This window comes from Diabrotica virgifera, chromosome 8 (genome assembly GCF_917563875.1).
Source record: "Diabrotica virgifera virgifera chromosome 8, PGI_DIABVI_V3a".
Taxonomy (NCBI): domain Eukaryota; kingdom Metazoa; phylum Arthropoda; class Insecta; order Coleoptera; family Chrysomelidae; genus Diabrotica; species Diabrotica virgifera.
In genome coordinates, this window is record NC_065450.1 from 174163772 (window position 1) to 174182047 (window position 18276).

The 18276-nt window shown below is 33.9% G+C and overlaps 1 protein-coding gene across 3 annotated transcripts in view; it reads right to left on the reverse strand.

Moving 5' to 3' along the window:
- The window catches only part of LOC126890504 (acetylcholine receptor subunit alpha-type acr-16-like), a 95814-nt gene that overhangs the window by 10399 nt on the left and 67139 nt on the right, over positions 1-18276 (reverse strand). For all 3 annotated transcript variants that reach the window (XM_050659493.1, XM_050659491.1, XM_050659492.1), the window contains exons 5-7: positions 13913-14090; positions 9388-9601; positions 1566-1718 (exon numbers count right to left, since the gene is read on the reverse strand). In XM_050659493.1, coding sequence (XP_050515450.1) covers positions 1566-1718; positions 9388-9601; positions 13913-14090 — 545 coding nt within the window. The remainder of the gene's footprint in view (positions 1-1565; positions 1719-9387; positions 9602-13912; positions 14091-18276) is intronic.

Sequence of the window (18276 nt, forward strand, 5' to 3'; positions counted from 1 at the left end):
TACTATAATCAAGCTAAACCGTCTGCAGTGGGCAAGACGAACAGGATAAAAACAGCGCAACCGGTGGGAATGAGAAGAAAGGGTAGACCAAATTTGCGGGGATAGACGGTGTAACACAGGATGCTGAGAACTTCGGCAGTGGCGTACCGATAGATCAGCGGGCGATGATTCCAGTTGATATGCGGGCCCACCCGCCCAATAAAACTCACATTGTATAACACGAGTATCGAGCATCTATCGAGTATATCTCACCGTATAAAAATTGCATTGAATATCTCAGTTTCCGAATTTTCGCAACTTTGTAGTTTACCTACAACTTATTCATGAATCGTGCTAATATAAAAAATGCAAGTGTTTGAGTTAGCACGTGTAGGCAGGCACCGGCGGTTAGTCTTTAAACAAAGACTTCCGCAAGCAGGTAAAACGAGCAAGGAACCTTACAAAAGCGTTCCCTGTGTTTCTTAATAATTTTGATTTCAAATTTTTTGATAAATAGTTATTCTTCGTTTTTATTAATACGTACCTACACAAGAATTAAAATTTATTAAGCAGATACATTTCGTAGTGTGTACTTGTGTAGTTCAAAATGTCACCATCAAATTTGAAACAAAAGAAGCAAAAAGCGCATTAGAGCGGGCCCCTGCGGGGTCCGGGCCTTGGTTCCGCGGAACCATGCTCAGTACGCCACTGAACATCGGTGTTGTCAACTGGGAAATCCAAGCAAGGGCAGGACAGAATGGCGCAGAAAGTTTGAAAAGGTCGATGCCCTTTAGGTGTTGTAGGACCTTGATTGTAACTAACCTCGCAAACTTGTGGTCTGTGAAAGACTGAATTCTTGTGAGAGACGTGAAATCGATTGACGTTTTCGCATTTTTCTGCACTCTCCCAGGCTCCTACGAAAAACGGAGATGTTTTCGGCAGATCTTGTGTCTCGTCGACGAGTATTGGTTGACTGTTTACTAACTACTAAACCAGTTGACTCAAATGTATCCACCACACTGCGAATAGTCTTCTCAAAAGGATAAAATGATTGCGGCCGTAACAAACAGGAAGCAGATGGAAGGAAAGACGTAACAAACAGGAAGCTAGATGACATATGTCATCTAGCGGCAGTAAACTTCATTCTCGGGAGGAAAAGTAACACTTTCCTCCCTTGTTATACAAATAGCTATTATTTGAAGAAAGTGTATTTTTTTTGTTCTTCTTAATGGTGGTACAGGCTCCTTTTTGCAATATTTTATTTAGTTATAAAGTAATTTCCACATACTAACATATTTCTCAAATTGGGCTCTGTATCGCCATTATTTATTATATTATGAATATGTGTGCCAAATATATCGACAAAATATTCAAAATTACAGCCGCAATCTTGGACCGTGTTTGTTGCTACCTGTTGATCGCTACTGTTGCCTCTTAATAGTGAAAAGTAGTGACGTCCGTCACGGCGACAACTGCAACTGACGTCTGCAGTTGACGTCTGACGTCTGCAGTTGTTGTCGGAATCGTACCTTTATAGTTTTTTAACCTTGCTATTTTATTTGTAAAATTTTGTATTTTATACTTACTTATAAGGGGCATATTATCTCCTTTTAAGGGAAGTTGCCATGCCACATACTGCACTTGAGTGAAGTGGCATAAAATATTGACATAACTCATAATCAGTCTTTCTTTATCTACAGGTGATAGTGTCAAAACCATTAAGGTTAAAATGACGCATACTGAAAAAAAAATATCCTTATTAAATATGGTTATAAAGACATTGATTAAACATTTAATAATTTCAGTCTTAATTTACTATGTATTATTAAAATGATTGAGGTACATTAAAGTGTGACTTTTTTTAATGACAATTTCATCCTAAATTCATAAAGGAATACCTACGAAATATTTGAATTTTCATTCCATTATAAATAGCGGGATACATACAGTGGAAAAAGAGTGCCCACCGCGTAAAATAAAAAAAACAAACATTGGATATCAGGGAATTAGTGGAAAAAAGGAAATTGTGCTATAGACCAAGGCGCATCTGTACAAATATTAGTACATTTGGATGTTGAGGGGTGACTCATTTTTTTTGCAGAAATTGCTTGAAAATAACTCATATAATAATATTTAAATTATCATCCCATTTAAAAAGGTCCGGAACATTGTTTAAATAATCAAAATGTCAAAAAATTAAGGAAAAATTCGATTTCTTTGTTCGTTTTTTAAAAATAACTTTAAAAGTATTCATTTGCGAGAAAAGTTGTACTGACATAAAAGTTGTAAAATGAGATTTCCTACAACATAGGATTAGCTAATGATTTTAAAAACTGTCACCCTTGTTGCAAAATAGCAATAATTGCGAAAAAAACATAATAAAACAAGTATTCGCATTTTACGTTTTTCAACCATTTATGCTAATCTTAAACCTTCATATTTCATCCAGAAAAACTATATGATATAGTAAAACGATACTGTAAATTTCATTAAGATCGGTTTAATAGATTTTGCAAAATAAATTTTGCAATCCAGCTTTCGCAAAAAAAATTAATTTTTTCAAAATGTTGCAGGACTGAAAATAAAGCAGATAGTAAGTTGAATTTTTTTACGTATAGGAGAATATTGTTCCTTTCATTTGCAATTTGCAAAATTAGAATTTGTTAACTACCACGGCGTCAGGAATTTTTTTAAATAAACATTAATTTTTGGTGCTATGCGCAGGACAGCGGATACGTTTGTTCTGATTGGGCATTCCAATGACCTTTGATAATGATTGATAAATTTTAATTTTTAGTACATATCGATATAAATAAATAAATTTGTTTATTGCAAAATAAAAACACATACTCTGTCCTTTGAAATAACACTTTTTTAGCAAAAACTGCCTTTGTTCATATATTTTAGCTTGGAGAATAAAATTTTATTATTTTTAAACATATGCAATTGTTTAAACAATATATCACAAACAATAGTCAAATTAGTTTGATTTTTGTGGAATTAAAATATTAAAATACAACAAAATATAGAGTAAGAAAATAATATATTAGATAAAGATTGGAAGAAATTTTGGTGGAAATCAACTTGTGTGAATCGAACACCGCTGTCCTGCGCGTAGCACCAAAAATTAGTGTTTATTTAAAGAAATCCCTTACGCCGTATTAGTTAACCAATTTTAATTTTACAAATTGCAAATGAAAGTATTCTTCTATATGTAAAAAAATTTTCAACTTGCTATCTGCTTTATTTTCAGTCCTGCAACATTTTGAAAAAAAAGGATTCTTTTTGCTAAAGCTGGATTGCTAAATTTATTTTGCAAAATCTATTACGTCGATCTTAATGAAATTTACTGTGTTCTTTTACTATATTATATAGTTTTTCTGGGTAAAATATGAAGGTTTTATGTGTAGCAAAACTGGTTGAAAAACGTAAAATGCGAATACTTGTTTTTTTATGTTTTTTTCGCAATTATTGCTATTTTACAACAAGGGTGACAATTTTTAAAATTTTTAACCATTCGTATATTATAGGAAATTTAATTTCTCAACTTTATTGTCTGTGCAACTTTTTTCGGAAGTGAATACTTTTAAAGGTATAATAAAAGAAACGAAGAAAAAAATCGAATTGTTCCTTCATTTTTTGATATTTTGATTATTTAAACAATGTCTCGGATCTTTCTGAGTGGGAGGCTAACTCAATTATTATTATATGACTTAATTCCAAGCAATTTCTGCAAAAAAATATGAGTCACCTCTCAACGTAAATCTCAAAACAGATGCGCCCTGGACTACTACAGTATACCACAAAAACGAAAACAACACTCAATAAATTGAAGAGCTAAGCAGGAAAATAAAATGTATGTGTATCAGAGATAACAACAATTCTATAAAGAGCGTGAGGCAAGAACTAGATGAACAAAAATTATGAACTATTTAAAAAAGCTAAATATTTGACCTGACAGTTCAAGCCACAACTTCAAGCCATTCAGGACCATAATGGAGAAGTAAAAAACTAACATAGAAAGCATTGCAGATATCTGGAAAAATTACTGCTCAAAATTATACAAAGGCACTTCAAAAGATGCATCAGTTTCAGAATACAAGAAACATGCAATCAGAGAGGGAGAACTAATCATTTTATGAGCAGAAGTAGAGAAGGCTCTCAACCAAACCAACTTAGCCTTGCGTGAAGGCCTTAGGCCGTCCGCACACAGAGCTACTAAAAAGAAACCAGTTGGTAACTTTAGTTACCAATCAGTTACTTATTAGTCACTGCCCATATACCCACTTTAATGAGTATCCGCACACAGCGCTACTAGTCAGTAGCTGGTCTGTAATGCGTCACTGATCAGTCGATAACGAACTGGACGTGCAGGTCGCTTGGGGACTAGTTTCTAGTTTGTTGTAATATTTTATTAAAGTTTAACAGGCAAAATGGCGAAATTAGTAGTAAACAACCTATAAAATGCAAGAAATTTAGCATCACGTTCTTGTAATTCTTTTGCAGCAACAATCAACAAAGGCTCTGCAATTTATATTGTTTGCAATGTAGGGATAAACCCAATACCTCCGTTTTTTTTTCTGCTTTTTTCGTCTTCTGTTATAATAATAAAGAATAATATCTTCATCAATTGAGTCACTAGACATTTTTAGCGCGATAATAACACCCAGTACCTAATATACATAAAGATTTAAAATTTAAACAATGTATAACAAAGCTACTCGTACAGTCAAGAAGTGACTCGTTTTTATTAATTTTCAGTAGCGTAGTGTGGGAGTCGTAGTTAGTAACCAATTGGTAATTCTAGTTACCAACTAGTTTAGTTTCTTTTTAGTAGCTCTGTGTGCGGACGGCCTAAGAACAAAAAACCCAGAGATGGATGGCATACCTTTCTGTTTGGGGGTTGCACGGAGTACAACAATAGTTCATACGCATACATGATTATATTGTAATGCAGCTAGAAATTGTTCAGATGCTCAGGCACATGACCTTAAGTAGTGATACTTTTTTATCTTCTATTGACCATTAGCTCCGATGATGAAAATTTTGTCCAAAGCTCTTAGCTAAAGAAATAAATACTTTTTACACAATTTGACATACTATTTTTCACTTCCTTGATTCATTCAAGTGTGTACAAAATTGTAAGAAATTTAAGAAACAATCAAGAACTGTGAGGAATATGTATATTTGGGAACAACAATCAACAAGAGTGGGCGCACCGAAAAAGAGATAGAGCAAAGGATCGTGAAAGGAAAAAGGGTGATTGGATGCTATGGTCAAAAAAACTATTTAATCAAAGAAAACATCTCATCTCTAACTCCATCTTTAAAAGTATAGTGCTCTATACGATACGAAACATGGCAACGTACTAAATCCCTTGAACGACGCCTACTTGCATTGAAAATGGACTTCTGGAGAAGATCGGCTAGAAAATCAAGGCTTGAAAGGATACAAAATGACGAAATCAGAAATATAATGGAAGTCAAGTCAACCAGCATAGACGAAATTCAAAGGAGACAACTGATCTGGTATGGTCATGTAGAAAGAATAGACGACGACAGACTTCCAAAACAAGTTCTAAAATGGACGTCAAGGGAAAGAAGGAAGAGAGGAAGGCCGAAACAATGCTGGCTAGGCGGCCTTCAGAAGGCAATGTCGGAAAGGAATCTTCACTCTGGCGTATGGAACGACCGACGAAGCTGGAAACTGGGAACCGGTAGGCAAAGACGTTGAGGTATATATTAACATAGAGTGAGCCTTCACTCCGCGCGTCCTGACGACAAGATTTCTTCGACTGGTTTGCGCTATCTCTTTCTAGCACATTGTACCGAAAAACTAAGATGATATTAAGGTGTGAGTGTAGGCACGGAAGAGGAGGACAACTGTCGCAGCTTAATATGCGTAAGAGTGAAACAGCACTAATCCAAAGAAAAAAGATGGTGTCGTCACTTCGCTTTGAATGACACTCTCGCTATGTCAATATATACCTCTATGGGCAAAGAACGCTATAAATAACCGGGATAATAATAAAAACAAAAATTTTCAGTCTTTCCCTTAACACTTAACATATTTTTCAAGTTAGGAATACAATAATTTTAACCCGTGTTGAGCTGCCCCCCCCCCCCACTTGCAAAAATTAAAAAACAAATAGCCCTGATTTATGAGCTATTTATGAGCTCTCATATTCCGCAAATTAAAAATTTTGAGCTCGTTCCACTGAGCAGGAATTTGATATTTTAGTGGGGGGCTGAGTCAGCCCCCCCACTACTGAAAAATAGGAATATTTAATTGATTTTGCGGCAGAATTACGAGCTATTTATGAGCTTTTAAAATAATATAGTTTCGATTTTTGAGCTCATCCCCTTCACCCCCAAACAACCCTTTAATTAATTTAACTTAAGAGAAAAATGCTGAGAAGACTTAAAATATATCGTATTGCGGATATAATTCCTATAGCTTATATATTCTAAGAATAAACTATTAAATCACGTGCAGTTCGATTATTGAGCTACAACCCCTTCGCAAGAAAACTACCCCATCTTCCCGGCTTAAGAGAGAGTTGTACTTAAAATACATTAAATTAATTATTATTTGGCGACTACATAATCATTTATAGCCCAATAAATTACCGTTTTGGAGTGTAATTTTCAGGGGCAACTCCAAATTGCATGAAAATTTGGATTTAGGTTCTACTTACCCTCCACTTCAAAGTTGAAATTGTGCCGTTGGTTGCTTTTACTTGGGGGGTGACAGTCACCCCTTCTCGGGGGTGAAAAAACATACGTTCAAGATAGGACCGGAAATGGATAAATTGACTGATTTTAAGCACCTTTTGTTCTATAAAGTTTTTTACGTAAGTCAATACTTTTCGAGTTATTCGCGATTTAAAATGTTGACTTTTCGACAAAAAAAACTACGTTTTCAGACCGTTTTTCACAAAAAACTCAAAAAGTACATATTTTATCGAAAAAAATATTTTTAGCAAAAGTGTAGCTTACAAAAAAACGAAAAAAATGGTGTACCAATAAAGTCTACAAATTGAGTAGAAGCAAAGTTGTAGCTCATGAAAAATACGTCCTTATTCGTCTAATTCCAAATCGAATAATTCAACGCGAAATCACCGAAGAATGAAGCCCTTTTCGGGAAAAACTTATTAACATTTTTAAAGTATCTAAAAAAAAGCTTACTATTTGTTTTTTACAAAAGTTTTCAGCATCAAAAATAAACGAGTTACACTGAAAAGAAAAGTTGGCCCCTTTTTTTGGTAAAAAAAATCGTGAAAACCTCCCTCTATTTAGCACCCTAAATGAATTTAATCGTTGTCGCTTTACCATTTATTTTAACTGTATGTGTATTGTTTACATGATCTGTAAGTTTGATTGGTTTGAAGTGCTTATTTTTAAAAAAATTTGGTTATATATTAAAAAAAAAATTGAAAAATTTCCTTTTTTTCAAAATAACAAATTTTACAAAAAGTATTAGTGATAAGAAAAATCTGAAACAGTAAAAAATATAGGTTTTGCTATTATAAATATGCTAGTTTCATTTTGTTTCTCAGTAAGACAAAAATTGGTTAAGATATGGCTGTTCAAAATTTGCATACCCATTTGTAACCCATTCAAGCTTTTTCAACTATAACCCTTTCAAAAATAAACAGTTTAAACCGGTGAGACTGACAGATCATATAAAAAATAGATAGGTAAGTAAATTGTTTGTAAAGCGGTAGGGATTAATTTCATTTGGGAATCTAAACACGGGGAGAAGAATAAGAACGTATTTTTCATGAGGTACAACTTTGTTTTTACTTGATTGATAGACTTTACTGATACACCATTTTTTTTATAGGCCACACTTTTGCTAAGAATATTTTTTTTGATAAAATATTTACTTTTTGAGTTATTTGCGAAAAACCGTCTGAAAACGTAGTTTTTTTGTCGAAAAATCAACATTTTCAATGGCAAATAACTCGAAAAGTATTGACTTACGTAAAAAACTCTATAGAACAAAAGTTGCTTAAAATCAGTCAATTTATCCATTTCCGGTCTTATCTTGAACGTATGTTTTTTCACCCCCGAGAAGGGCTGATTGTCACTCCCAAGTAAAAGCAACCAACGGCACAATTTCAACTTTGAAGTGGAGGGTAAGTAGAACCTAAATCCAAATTTTCATGCAATTCGGAGTTGCCCCTGAAAATTACACGGTATCGCCGCATTTTCCGTTCATTTACTGGGCTATATTAATAAATTATAAGCTCCCAAATTACGCGCATTTAGATCAGTAAATTGCAATTTATTTTGTATAGTGCAGTCACTGAAGGTAAAAATCAACGATTACCTTCAATTTCGGTGAACCTTCATCGATTTTCACGAAAATTGGTCAGTGGTTAGAGGATACCTCAAGAAACAAAGGTCACATGGTCCACCTTGCGCCTTTACCCTGAGGGTGGATACCGCCCCTTCTCGGGGGTGAAAATTATTTTATAAAAAATAACTGCACAAATCAATAAAAGGACAAATTATAAGCAACATAATTTGTTATATAAAGTTATTAAAATATTTTAATTATTCGTGAAAAAAATGCATGTTTTGAAGCGGTTTCTCGTAAATCACTGAAAAACTGTAGGTAAGTTTTTACAAAAAAGTTAATAGTAGTTTAATTCGTATAGCTTATATTCTAAGAATAAACTCTTAAATCACCCCCTTACATCCCCTTCGCAAGAAAACCATCCCATATTCCCGGCTTAAGAGAGAGTAGTACATACTTAAAATAATTTAAATTAATTATTTGGCGACTAAATATCGTTTAATAATTTATGAGCTCGAAAAATATACGCATCTCAATTATTTAATTGCAGTTTTCTTTCTATAGTGCAGTCACTGAAGGTAAAAATCAACTTGAACGATTAGGACTTCTAATCGTCCAAGTGTGGCTATACTTCTGGAGCCAGGGTACAGAAACAACCGTTGTAGCTGTTTCTCAGATGATGTGTGGTTCTTCGATAGTGGTGTATTTCCATAGGTAAAGGTTCAATTTTATTATGTAATGAGTCAAAACACTGCTAGTACTTCAATATGAATGTATTATATTACTACCAAAACATTATTCGAATGGTATGTCGATGTTAACAATGGTTGAAATCATTCATTTGCTCTGAATCGTAATGAAAACGTACAACTTACAGTTTTGACATCGTGTGTGTGCTCTGGATCGACCAGTTCGGTCGGCGGTTGAAGGTGTAAGAGATTCGTTTTGTCTCCATTCATTTTCACGAAAATTGGTGAGCGGATAAAGGATTTTAATTTTTGCAAGTGGGGGGGCAGCTCAACACGGGTATAATTTTAAACCAAAACAAATACAGCCAGTTTGTCTTTAAACCGTTTTTTTTTTATTTTCACTAACTTAACTTACCAATTACAGGAATTACCATACTAGCAGCATGACTTCCAGCTAACCTTCTTATGGTGAAGTTAATATCAACCGAAGGGTACGTATTGTTAGGACAGCATGCATAAACACCCTTATGTTTAACGGTCGAATGGGACAAAATCTCCCATTCTCCGTTAGGTATCAAGTCGTCTACATTTACAACATTCTTTTCAGCTACAATATCTATTTCTTCTCCCTGAAATAAACAACAGTGTATTATGTACATAGATTTAAACTCATGCAGAGAAAGTGATTGCAAAATGTTTGTTTGGGTTTAGGGAGGAAAACAAAAGCCAACAATAATAATTAATAAAAAGAGATAAAATAAATATTAGAGGGTTCATGAGATTTAAAGAATTTTAGTCAAAAGTGAATAAATCACGCATCCTAAGAATGGGTTTTACGCCTCAAAAAATTTCAATATAATTGTCACATTCATGTAATCACGTAAATCTAAATGTTATTAGACCTTGCTATGTGGCTTGTTTCAATTACTTTTAAGATGTGTTCACTGATGATGGCCAGATAAAACCGAAAATGTTGTGAAAGTTTTAATCCTTTTGTTTCAAGTTTTTACTTCTTTGAAGTTTTTTTCAACTGTGGTATAGGGGCAATACCTGGCATTTACCTTTACCAGAAGAGTAATCAATAAGATACAAGTGGCACAGAGAACACTGGGGAGGTCAATGTTCAATATATCCCTCAGAAACTGAGGTGTTACAGATGAAGTTAAAAGAGTTATATTATATATATAATAGCACTAAAGGCCTTAGAGGCCCATGGCTTGAAAAGTTTGTTCGTTCTTCATTTTCACTTTTTTTTAGGTACCTAGATCTTCTCTGGCTTGGTATGTGATTTTTCTCCATTCCTTTCTGTTATTCATTTTTCTTCTCTGGCCTTCTAACCCCATTTTTTCCATATCTTTTTCGACTTCTTGCTTCCATCTATTTTTCGGTCTTCCTTTTCTCTTTTTGAGTCTATGGTGTAGTTTAGTACCCTTTTTGGAGTCCTCGCGTTCGGTATCCTTTCTACGTGACCTTGCCATCTAAGTCTCTGTGCCTTTATTAGGTTGATTGTATAATTCCTTTAACTCATCATTTGATCTTCTTAACCATAAACGGTCCCTTATTACTCCTCCATATATCTTCCTCAGGATTTTCCTTTCCCAGATCTCCAGTAAACTTTGTTCATTTTTTGTCATTGTCCATGTCTCACTGCAGTATGTTACTATTGGTTGTATAGTTGTTTTGTATAACTGTATTTTTGTCTTTCGTGATAAAAACTTGCTTTTCAACATTCCATTAAGCGCATGTACCTGTTGCCTGCCATTATTCGAGATTGTATTTCTTCTTTAATGTTCGGTTTACGTGATATTATTGCTCCTAGGTATGTAAATCTTTCTACCATTTCGAATTCGTATGATGTTCCTTCTTCTACTTCTACTTTAAGCTTTCGTCCATTCTTGAACTGACCATCTGTCCATTCCATACATTTTGTTTTAGTTTCATTTATGTGGAGTCCCATTTTCTTCGCTGCTTTTACTATTCTCTGTACTATTTCCTGTAGCTCTTTCTCCCTCTTGCAAGCAAAACCACATCCTCCGCAAATGCCAAAACTTGGTGTCTTTTTTGATATAGGAATCCTTCTCTATTGATTTTTGCTTCTCGCATTATTTTTTTTAGGCATAAGTTAAAGAGTAATGATGACAAAGGATCGCCCTGCCTTACTCCTTCGTTTACTATAAATATGTCTGATGATTGGTTGTTTATTTTGACTCTATTTTCTGTATTTTCTAAACTAAGATGTATCATGTTGCGTAACTTTCTGCTAACTCCCAATTCCTCAAGCGCCTCTTTTAAATTCTTCCTCTTTATTCTATCGTATGCTTGCTTGAAATCGATGAATAGTGCTATCGTTGGTAGGTTGTGTTCATAGCTTTCTGCTTGTAATTCTCTGATTACGAATATTTGATTCGTTGTGCTTCTTCCTCGTCTAAATCCGCACTGATATTCGCCTATTATATTTTCAGCTTCTTTTTCAAGTTTATCTTTTATGAATTTTGATAGGATTTTATATATGGTATTTAGTAATGCTACTCCTCTGTAATTAGTACATTCTGTTTTGTCTCCTTTTTTGTGTAATAGGCAAATAATTGCTTCCTTCCAATCTTTTGGTATTCGTTCTATTCTCCGTATCTCTTTTATGATCTTATATCCACTCATGTAGCAATTTTCCACCATATTTCATCATCTCTGCTGTTATATTATCGCTTCCAGGACTTTTGTTATTCTTCAACTCTTTTATGATTTCCTCGATTTGTTCTTTGCTGGGTGAATTATCTTCTGTGTCTTCTAAGTGTTCATTTCCTGCTTCTGCTTCCATGTATTCTCTTTGGTTTGACTTATTCTTGCCATTTAGTAACTCGTCAAAATACTCTTTCCATATCTCTACTATTTCTGCTTCACCGCTTATATTATTCCCCGCTTTGTTTTTAACGAATATTGGTTTTTGTTGGTATCCTCTTTTCTCATTTATGGCACCTTGATACAGGTTTTTTATTTCTTTATTTCTGTAGTTCTCTTCTATTTCTTTTAGCTTATTTTCTACGTGTTTTCTTTTCTTTTCTCTCAGCAACCTCTTTACTTTATGTCTTTTCTCTATATATATTTATTCTTCGTCTCTGTCGTTTCTTTCATTATCATTTCCATCCTTAATGATCTTCTTAGTTCTATTTCGTTTTGACATTCTATGTCGAACCACTCCTTTCGCTTTTTATTCTCCTTACACTCTCCGTTTATTACATTATTTTGCTGCTTTGTTCATTACTTGCTTTATGATGTCCCAGTTATTCTCTGTTCGTTCTTCTATTTGTATCTTTTTTAGTTCTCTTTCCATTGTTTCCTCACACGTTTCTTGCTCTTTCTTTGTTGCTAATCGAATTGGTTTATTTATAATATATTTCTTTGCCTTTATTTTGTTTTTGTTTTCTGGTATCATTTGCTTCATTTTGATGCCCACCATGTAATGATCGGAGTCGGCATCTGGTCCTCTGTATGTTCTTATCTTCTTTATGCATTGCTGTTCTTCTTTTTCAATCAGCACGTGATCTATTTGGTTTTTAATCTTTCTACCTGACGATATCCATGTTTCCTTATGTATTTCTTTTCTTTCGAAATATGTGCTCAATATGATCATATTTTTTTCTCTTGCGAAATCTATGAGAAATTGTCCGTTCTCATTAGTTTCTTTGTGTTTGCTATGCTTTCCTATTGTCGGTCTAAATACTTCTTCCTTCCCTATTTTGGCATTAGCGTCGCCTAAAACAATTTTCATATCATACCTGGGTATACTTTCGATTGTTCTGTTAAGTTCACTGTAGAAACATTCTTTAACATCATTATTTTTTTCTTCGGATGGCGCGTGAATATTTATGAGGGTGATTTTTTGGTATTTTCCCTTGATCCTGATAGTACATATACGGTCTGATACCGGTTTAAACATTGCTTCTTTTAGTTCTTTTCTTATCATAAAACCTGTGCCTAAAATTCGATTCTTTCCACCGCTCTTAAAAAAACACTGTATTTCTATTTCTAATATATCATTTCCCAGCTCTTTCGTCTCCTGCAAAGCTACTATGTCAAATTGGAACTTTTTGATTTCTCTCGCAAGGTGTTTAAGTTTACCTTTGCCATATGTGCCTCTTACATTCCATGTTTCTACAAGTAAGTATTCTTTTCGACATGTTTTCTTGTTTTTTGGTCCGGTTTTTGTTTTTTTTTTCTCTTACAGAGTTACAAAACTGAAATTGAACTGGGTGGGACATGTTACCAGAGTCAGAGATGGAAGATGGACCAAGAAAATTTTAGAATGTAGACCTAGACACGATGTTTATCGTAATCGTGGACGTTCTTCAACAAGGTGATCGGACCACATCAAGCGCATTCAGCAAAAATGGATTCAAGGTGCTCAAGATCAAATCCATCCATCCATCCAATGGCACTACAGCCCAAATCGAGCCTTGGCCTCCTTCAACAAGCTTCTCCAATCATTTCGATTTACCGCTGTTCTTTTCCATGAACGCGTTCTCAGGAAGTTCCTGGCATCCTCATCGACTTCGTCTTCCCATCTCTTTTTAGGTCTTCCAAAGAAGTCTTTTTCCCTGCATTCTTGCATTTACCAATTTTTCGGTGAGATTCTATTCTCATGCATGCGGACTACGTGCCCTGCCCACCGTAATCTCTGCAGTTTAGTGTATTGTGCTAGAGTTGGTTCGCTATATTGCTCGTATATTTCTCTATTCAAGATCTCTGTTCAAGATCAAATGCAATGGGATTATTTAGGGGAGCCTTATGTTCAGCAGTGGATTCAAAACGACTAATGATGATGGAGGCAACCACTGGGATATCCCTTTTTATCACTTGCGTAAAATAGTTGTAACCTTTACAAAACGATCCTATCAAAACACTTATTAATTTTGTTTTTGGCTCAAGAATAAATAGACACTCACCTTATGCATCCACGAACCTATCCGTAATTTGCAATCTTGTTTATCGAAAGGATATTTTGACAAATTAGGAACACACAATACATCCATATGAATGGGAGGGACGCAAAGGACGACGCCATTATAATTAACCATGCATCTTATAGTCGAAATCAATTCCGGATCTTCTCCTTGATTAGCTCTGAAAATACACAGGGAGTTAGTAAATATGTGCGACAAACATCAGGGGATAATTATACATAAAAAATAATGACATTTTGTTACACATATATCCGTAAATGCTTAGTTTCCGAGATACGAGGTGTTGAAATTTGTCTTACAAACTGATAACTTCCTTTCAACAAAGGAAGAGGATACAGAATGGAAAATGAAGAAGTAAAAATATTCTATTACGCAGACGACGTAATATTAATAGCCCAACATGAATATAGTCTGCAAACATTAGTCCACAGATTTAACATAAGGGCAAAAAAATTGAGCAAAAAAAAGAGCAAACGAAATTAATATGACAATTTCATCTCAGAAAACTAAGAACAATATTAATTGGTCAAGAACCAATCAGATGTAAAATAGAAATTATGGCATGAGTATTGAATAAGTAATGGAAATAAAATACCTTGGAATTACATTGTCCTGCTACGGAGACCTGGACAACCCTGATGCCTTAATAACACTATGGTGAAACCAACATATTAACACTAAGATGAAGTCGAGAAGCCAGTATAAGACCAATAATAACGTATGCATCAGAAATAAGACCCGATACAGCCACAATACAAAGACTAAAGACTACTGGAAACGACAGAGATGAGAGTACTGAGAAGAATTGAAGGGTTTGGTGCAATAACCGGTCAAAGACCACTTTTGTCGAAATTAAATTTATGATATTTCTTGCCTTCAAAAATACCTCCGCACAATTTGGAGCAAAAACCGTACCTACACGTAGTAGGGATGGGAAAAACCTACCGGTTATAACCTAAAACCGGTTTTTTTACTTCGCAATAACCGGTTTTAGCGGTTGTTTTTTGTCCCGGTTATAACCGGTTTTTTCTTTTTAAAGTAATAACCAGTGAAAAACCGTACAAGCTAAGTTACTTCTAAAAAAAATAAGGAATAAGAAAAAAATTTTGTTTAAATTCATCAATAATTCCTGATTTGTTTAATGTTTATATTCGTTAATGACTCTCGCACTCACCGAAATATGTTTAGACATGTATGTGTAGACTTAGTACAAATTTGATAAGCTGAATTGACTATTTTGATGAGCTTGGGAATTATTAACATGTCTTGCTTATTGAATTGGGAAATCCTAGTTAAAAATAGCTATTATATTAAATAGATATTTAGTATCAATCAGCTGTGCAGTCATAGTTGTATTATAATTGCATAGATGCTATGCCTACACAAATGAGAATAAACTTATATTTTATCATTAATAAATCCAGGAGAAAAAAATCATTCCTATGGAATCTGGAATCACTTAAAAAAAATGAAAAAATAAAATGTTTTGTGTCTGTTGGGTAAAAAGGATTTTTTTTCGGAAATACAACAAATTTGCAATAATATTTAGGACAGTAGTATATCCAGTTCAGAATTTTAAGAATGATTTTATAAGTTTTACTATTTTTGATTGGGCCCGAAATTTTCATTGCGTTAGTTTATTATAAAGGTTGTAACAAAGAGGTAGGTCATAAATCATCACATATTCTGGGACCAAAAATAGTTCCATTGAACTTAACTTACCTTAGTACAAATTTGTACTTTAAAAAAGTTACAGCCCTTTGGAGTTACCAAATGAAAATTGATTTTTTCCAATATATCGAAAACTGTAGGGATTTTATATTGAAAATGGACATGTGGACTATCACAAACTACATACCTAAAGTGCAATATAAATGTAACGTTCTAACACTTACCTATTGGGTATTTATTGAATATTGATTCAAAATCCTAAAACCGGTTTTTGGAATAACCGGTTTTTTTGGCCGGTTATAACCGCCAGGTTAAACCGTAAGTAAAAAAACCGGTATAACCGAAAACCGGTGTTTTGTCAAAAAGCGCCATCCCTAAGACACGTAGTGTGTAACAAATTCAATGTAGAACAACGTGGATGGTTATTGCACCAAAACTATTAATAGCATACTCTTTAGGAACAATTTGAAACACAATACTCGGGGGTATTATAATTTAGAAGGATATAATTTTACAATTGAAAAAGAATCAGGAGTGAAGTTGTTGAATATACTAATAAAGAATGGCTTAGGTCAGAGGAGCAAATTTAAACGGCCAGTGAGACACAGAATCTCAAGTGAGGATTCGGGCTAGTTCTACTACACTGAAGTTTGGCTTTGAGATAGAAAAACAGAGATATGGGATAATAAAACTATATAAACAAGGGAGAAAAAAATTTTAACACAAAATTAATGCAATTAGATAAGACAACTGGGATAACAGTGGTACGAAAGGTAAGAGAAGGTCTAAGAAACTGAATGTGGGCGCCACTCAAGGCAAGCTTGAGAATTTGGAATTGATGAACAACAAGAAGCAATTATTATAACTGATACAATAACCTAGAATTACTTTTTTTTATATGCACATTTTTCTCAAAACTATGCAATGTGCACGTGGACGGTTATTGCACCAAACCCTTCAATTCCAGGAAATACGCTGAGAGATCGAAAGAGGAGTGAATATAATAGAAGAAAATGTAACGTACCTACATTGTATAAATGAATGGACACTAAATAGGAAAAAATGGAATAATCGCATAAGCAGAAGAGGGGGGGGGGAGACAGGTGTGGTCAAAATAGCAATAGATAAGTCATTAATCGGTAGAAGAGGCATCGACCGACCGTACAAATGATGGGGTGACAATCTTCCATAGAGGTATCAATCCACCGATGAACAATCAGGATTGCTTATAAAGAGGAGGAAGAAGAAATTGATGATTTATTGTTTGCTCTGAAGCCGGTTGATATATGCAAATAAAATTTGGTGGGTTTTCAGAGGTAGTTATTGCGCATTTTTGACATACAATTAAGAATTTATATTCATCATTGGCACGCATATGAATTTTTAAAGGAAAAAGTAGTACACCACTGATGTATTTCAAATTAAAACTCTTTTTGAAGCCCTTATTTAAGGAGTGATACAAATCTCTGTTGCCTATTTTTTATATGACTCGCTGTTTTTATGCAAAAAAATAAAACATATTAACTCGTAATTTTCGTTTCATTAACGTGTTAAAATCTTTTTTGCGTAAAAACGGCGCAAAGACAGGATACATTTTTGTCACAAATTTAGCGAGGAATTGAAAAATGATTTTTTCTACGAGCGTGCAAAAATGTCTACTTTCGCGCACGCGTTTTAGTTTAGAAAGTTTTACTTTTCCGCACTCGTGTTACTTTTCCGTACGCGGTTTACTTTTCCGCACGCGTTTTACTTTTCCGCACGCGTGGTAATTTAGATATGTTAATATGGCCTTAAAGTAATTATAATACATGCAATAATAGTTATTTATGATATAAGTGTTAAAAGTACACGTTTAAGGCAGGCATGTGAAAGTTTGCAGAATCAGCGATAGCGAGTTCTGCAATTCACATGAGTGCCTTAAAAATGTACTTTTTAACACGCATATCATACAATATTTTTCTACAAACGTAATTACAGGACAATATCTACAAAAACTTTTACTTTTGACTGACATTCCAATTTTATATTTTTTTGACATTACATCAAAATTGCATATACGGTCAATACGAACTGCAGTGCCTTAAATTTTTTTTAAAGCACTAGTGCCTTAAAGTACCATTTTTAACGCTCGTATTGAGTGCTAAAAATTGCATTTTTAACACGGTTGTAGAAAAACTAATATTTAGGTATTATTTATTAATTTATTTCAAATATATCTTATTGTGTTCATGTTTTAATGAAATCAACGCGATTATTTCATTCATAGGAGATTCTGACCAATAGAAAGCTACAGAAATCTAAATTAAATTGATAATTTTTGATAATTTCCCGTCGTCAAGTATATTACGTCAGATGCCCTTCGTTGCTACGAAAAAAATACATTCAGTGACATTAATGACAATTAATGTTTTAAAAATTATAAAAGTGATGACTTTCAACCGTAAAATATTTATAACAACTGTGTGTTTAATTGTACTAATTTGTACTTACATAAATAAATTACAATAAAATTTTGGTTTTGAACAGTTTTATTCATGAAATAATCGCAACAAATTGCACTCGATCTCTAAAATTAATATAGAATTTTTGCCCCGTGACACTTTTGACATAATTTCACTCGCCTTCGGCTCGTGAAATTAAAACTGTCAAAGTGTCACTCGGGAAAAAATCAATAA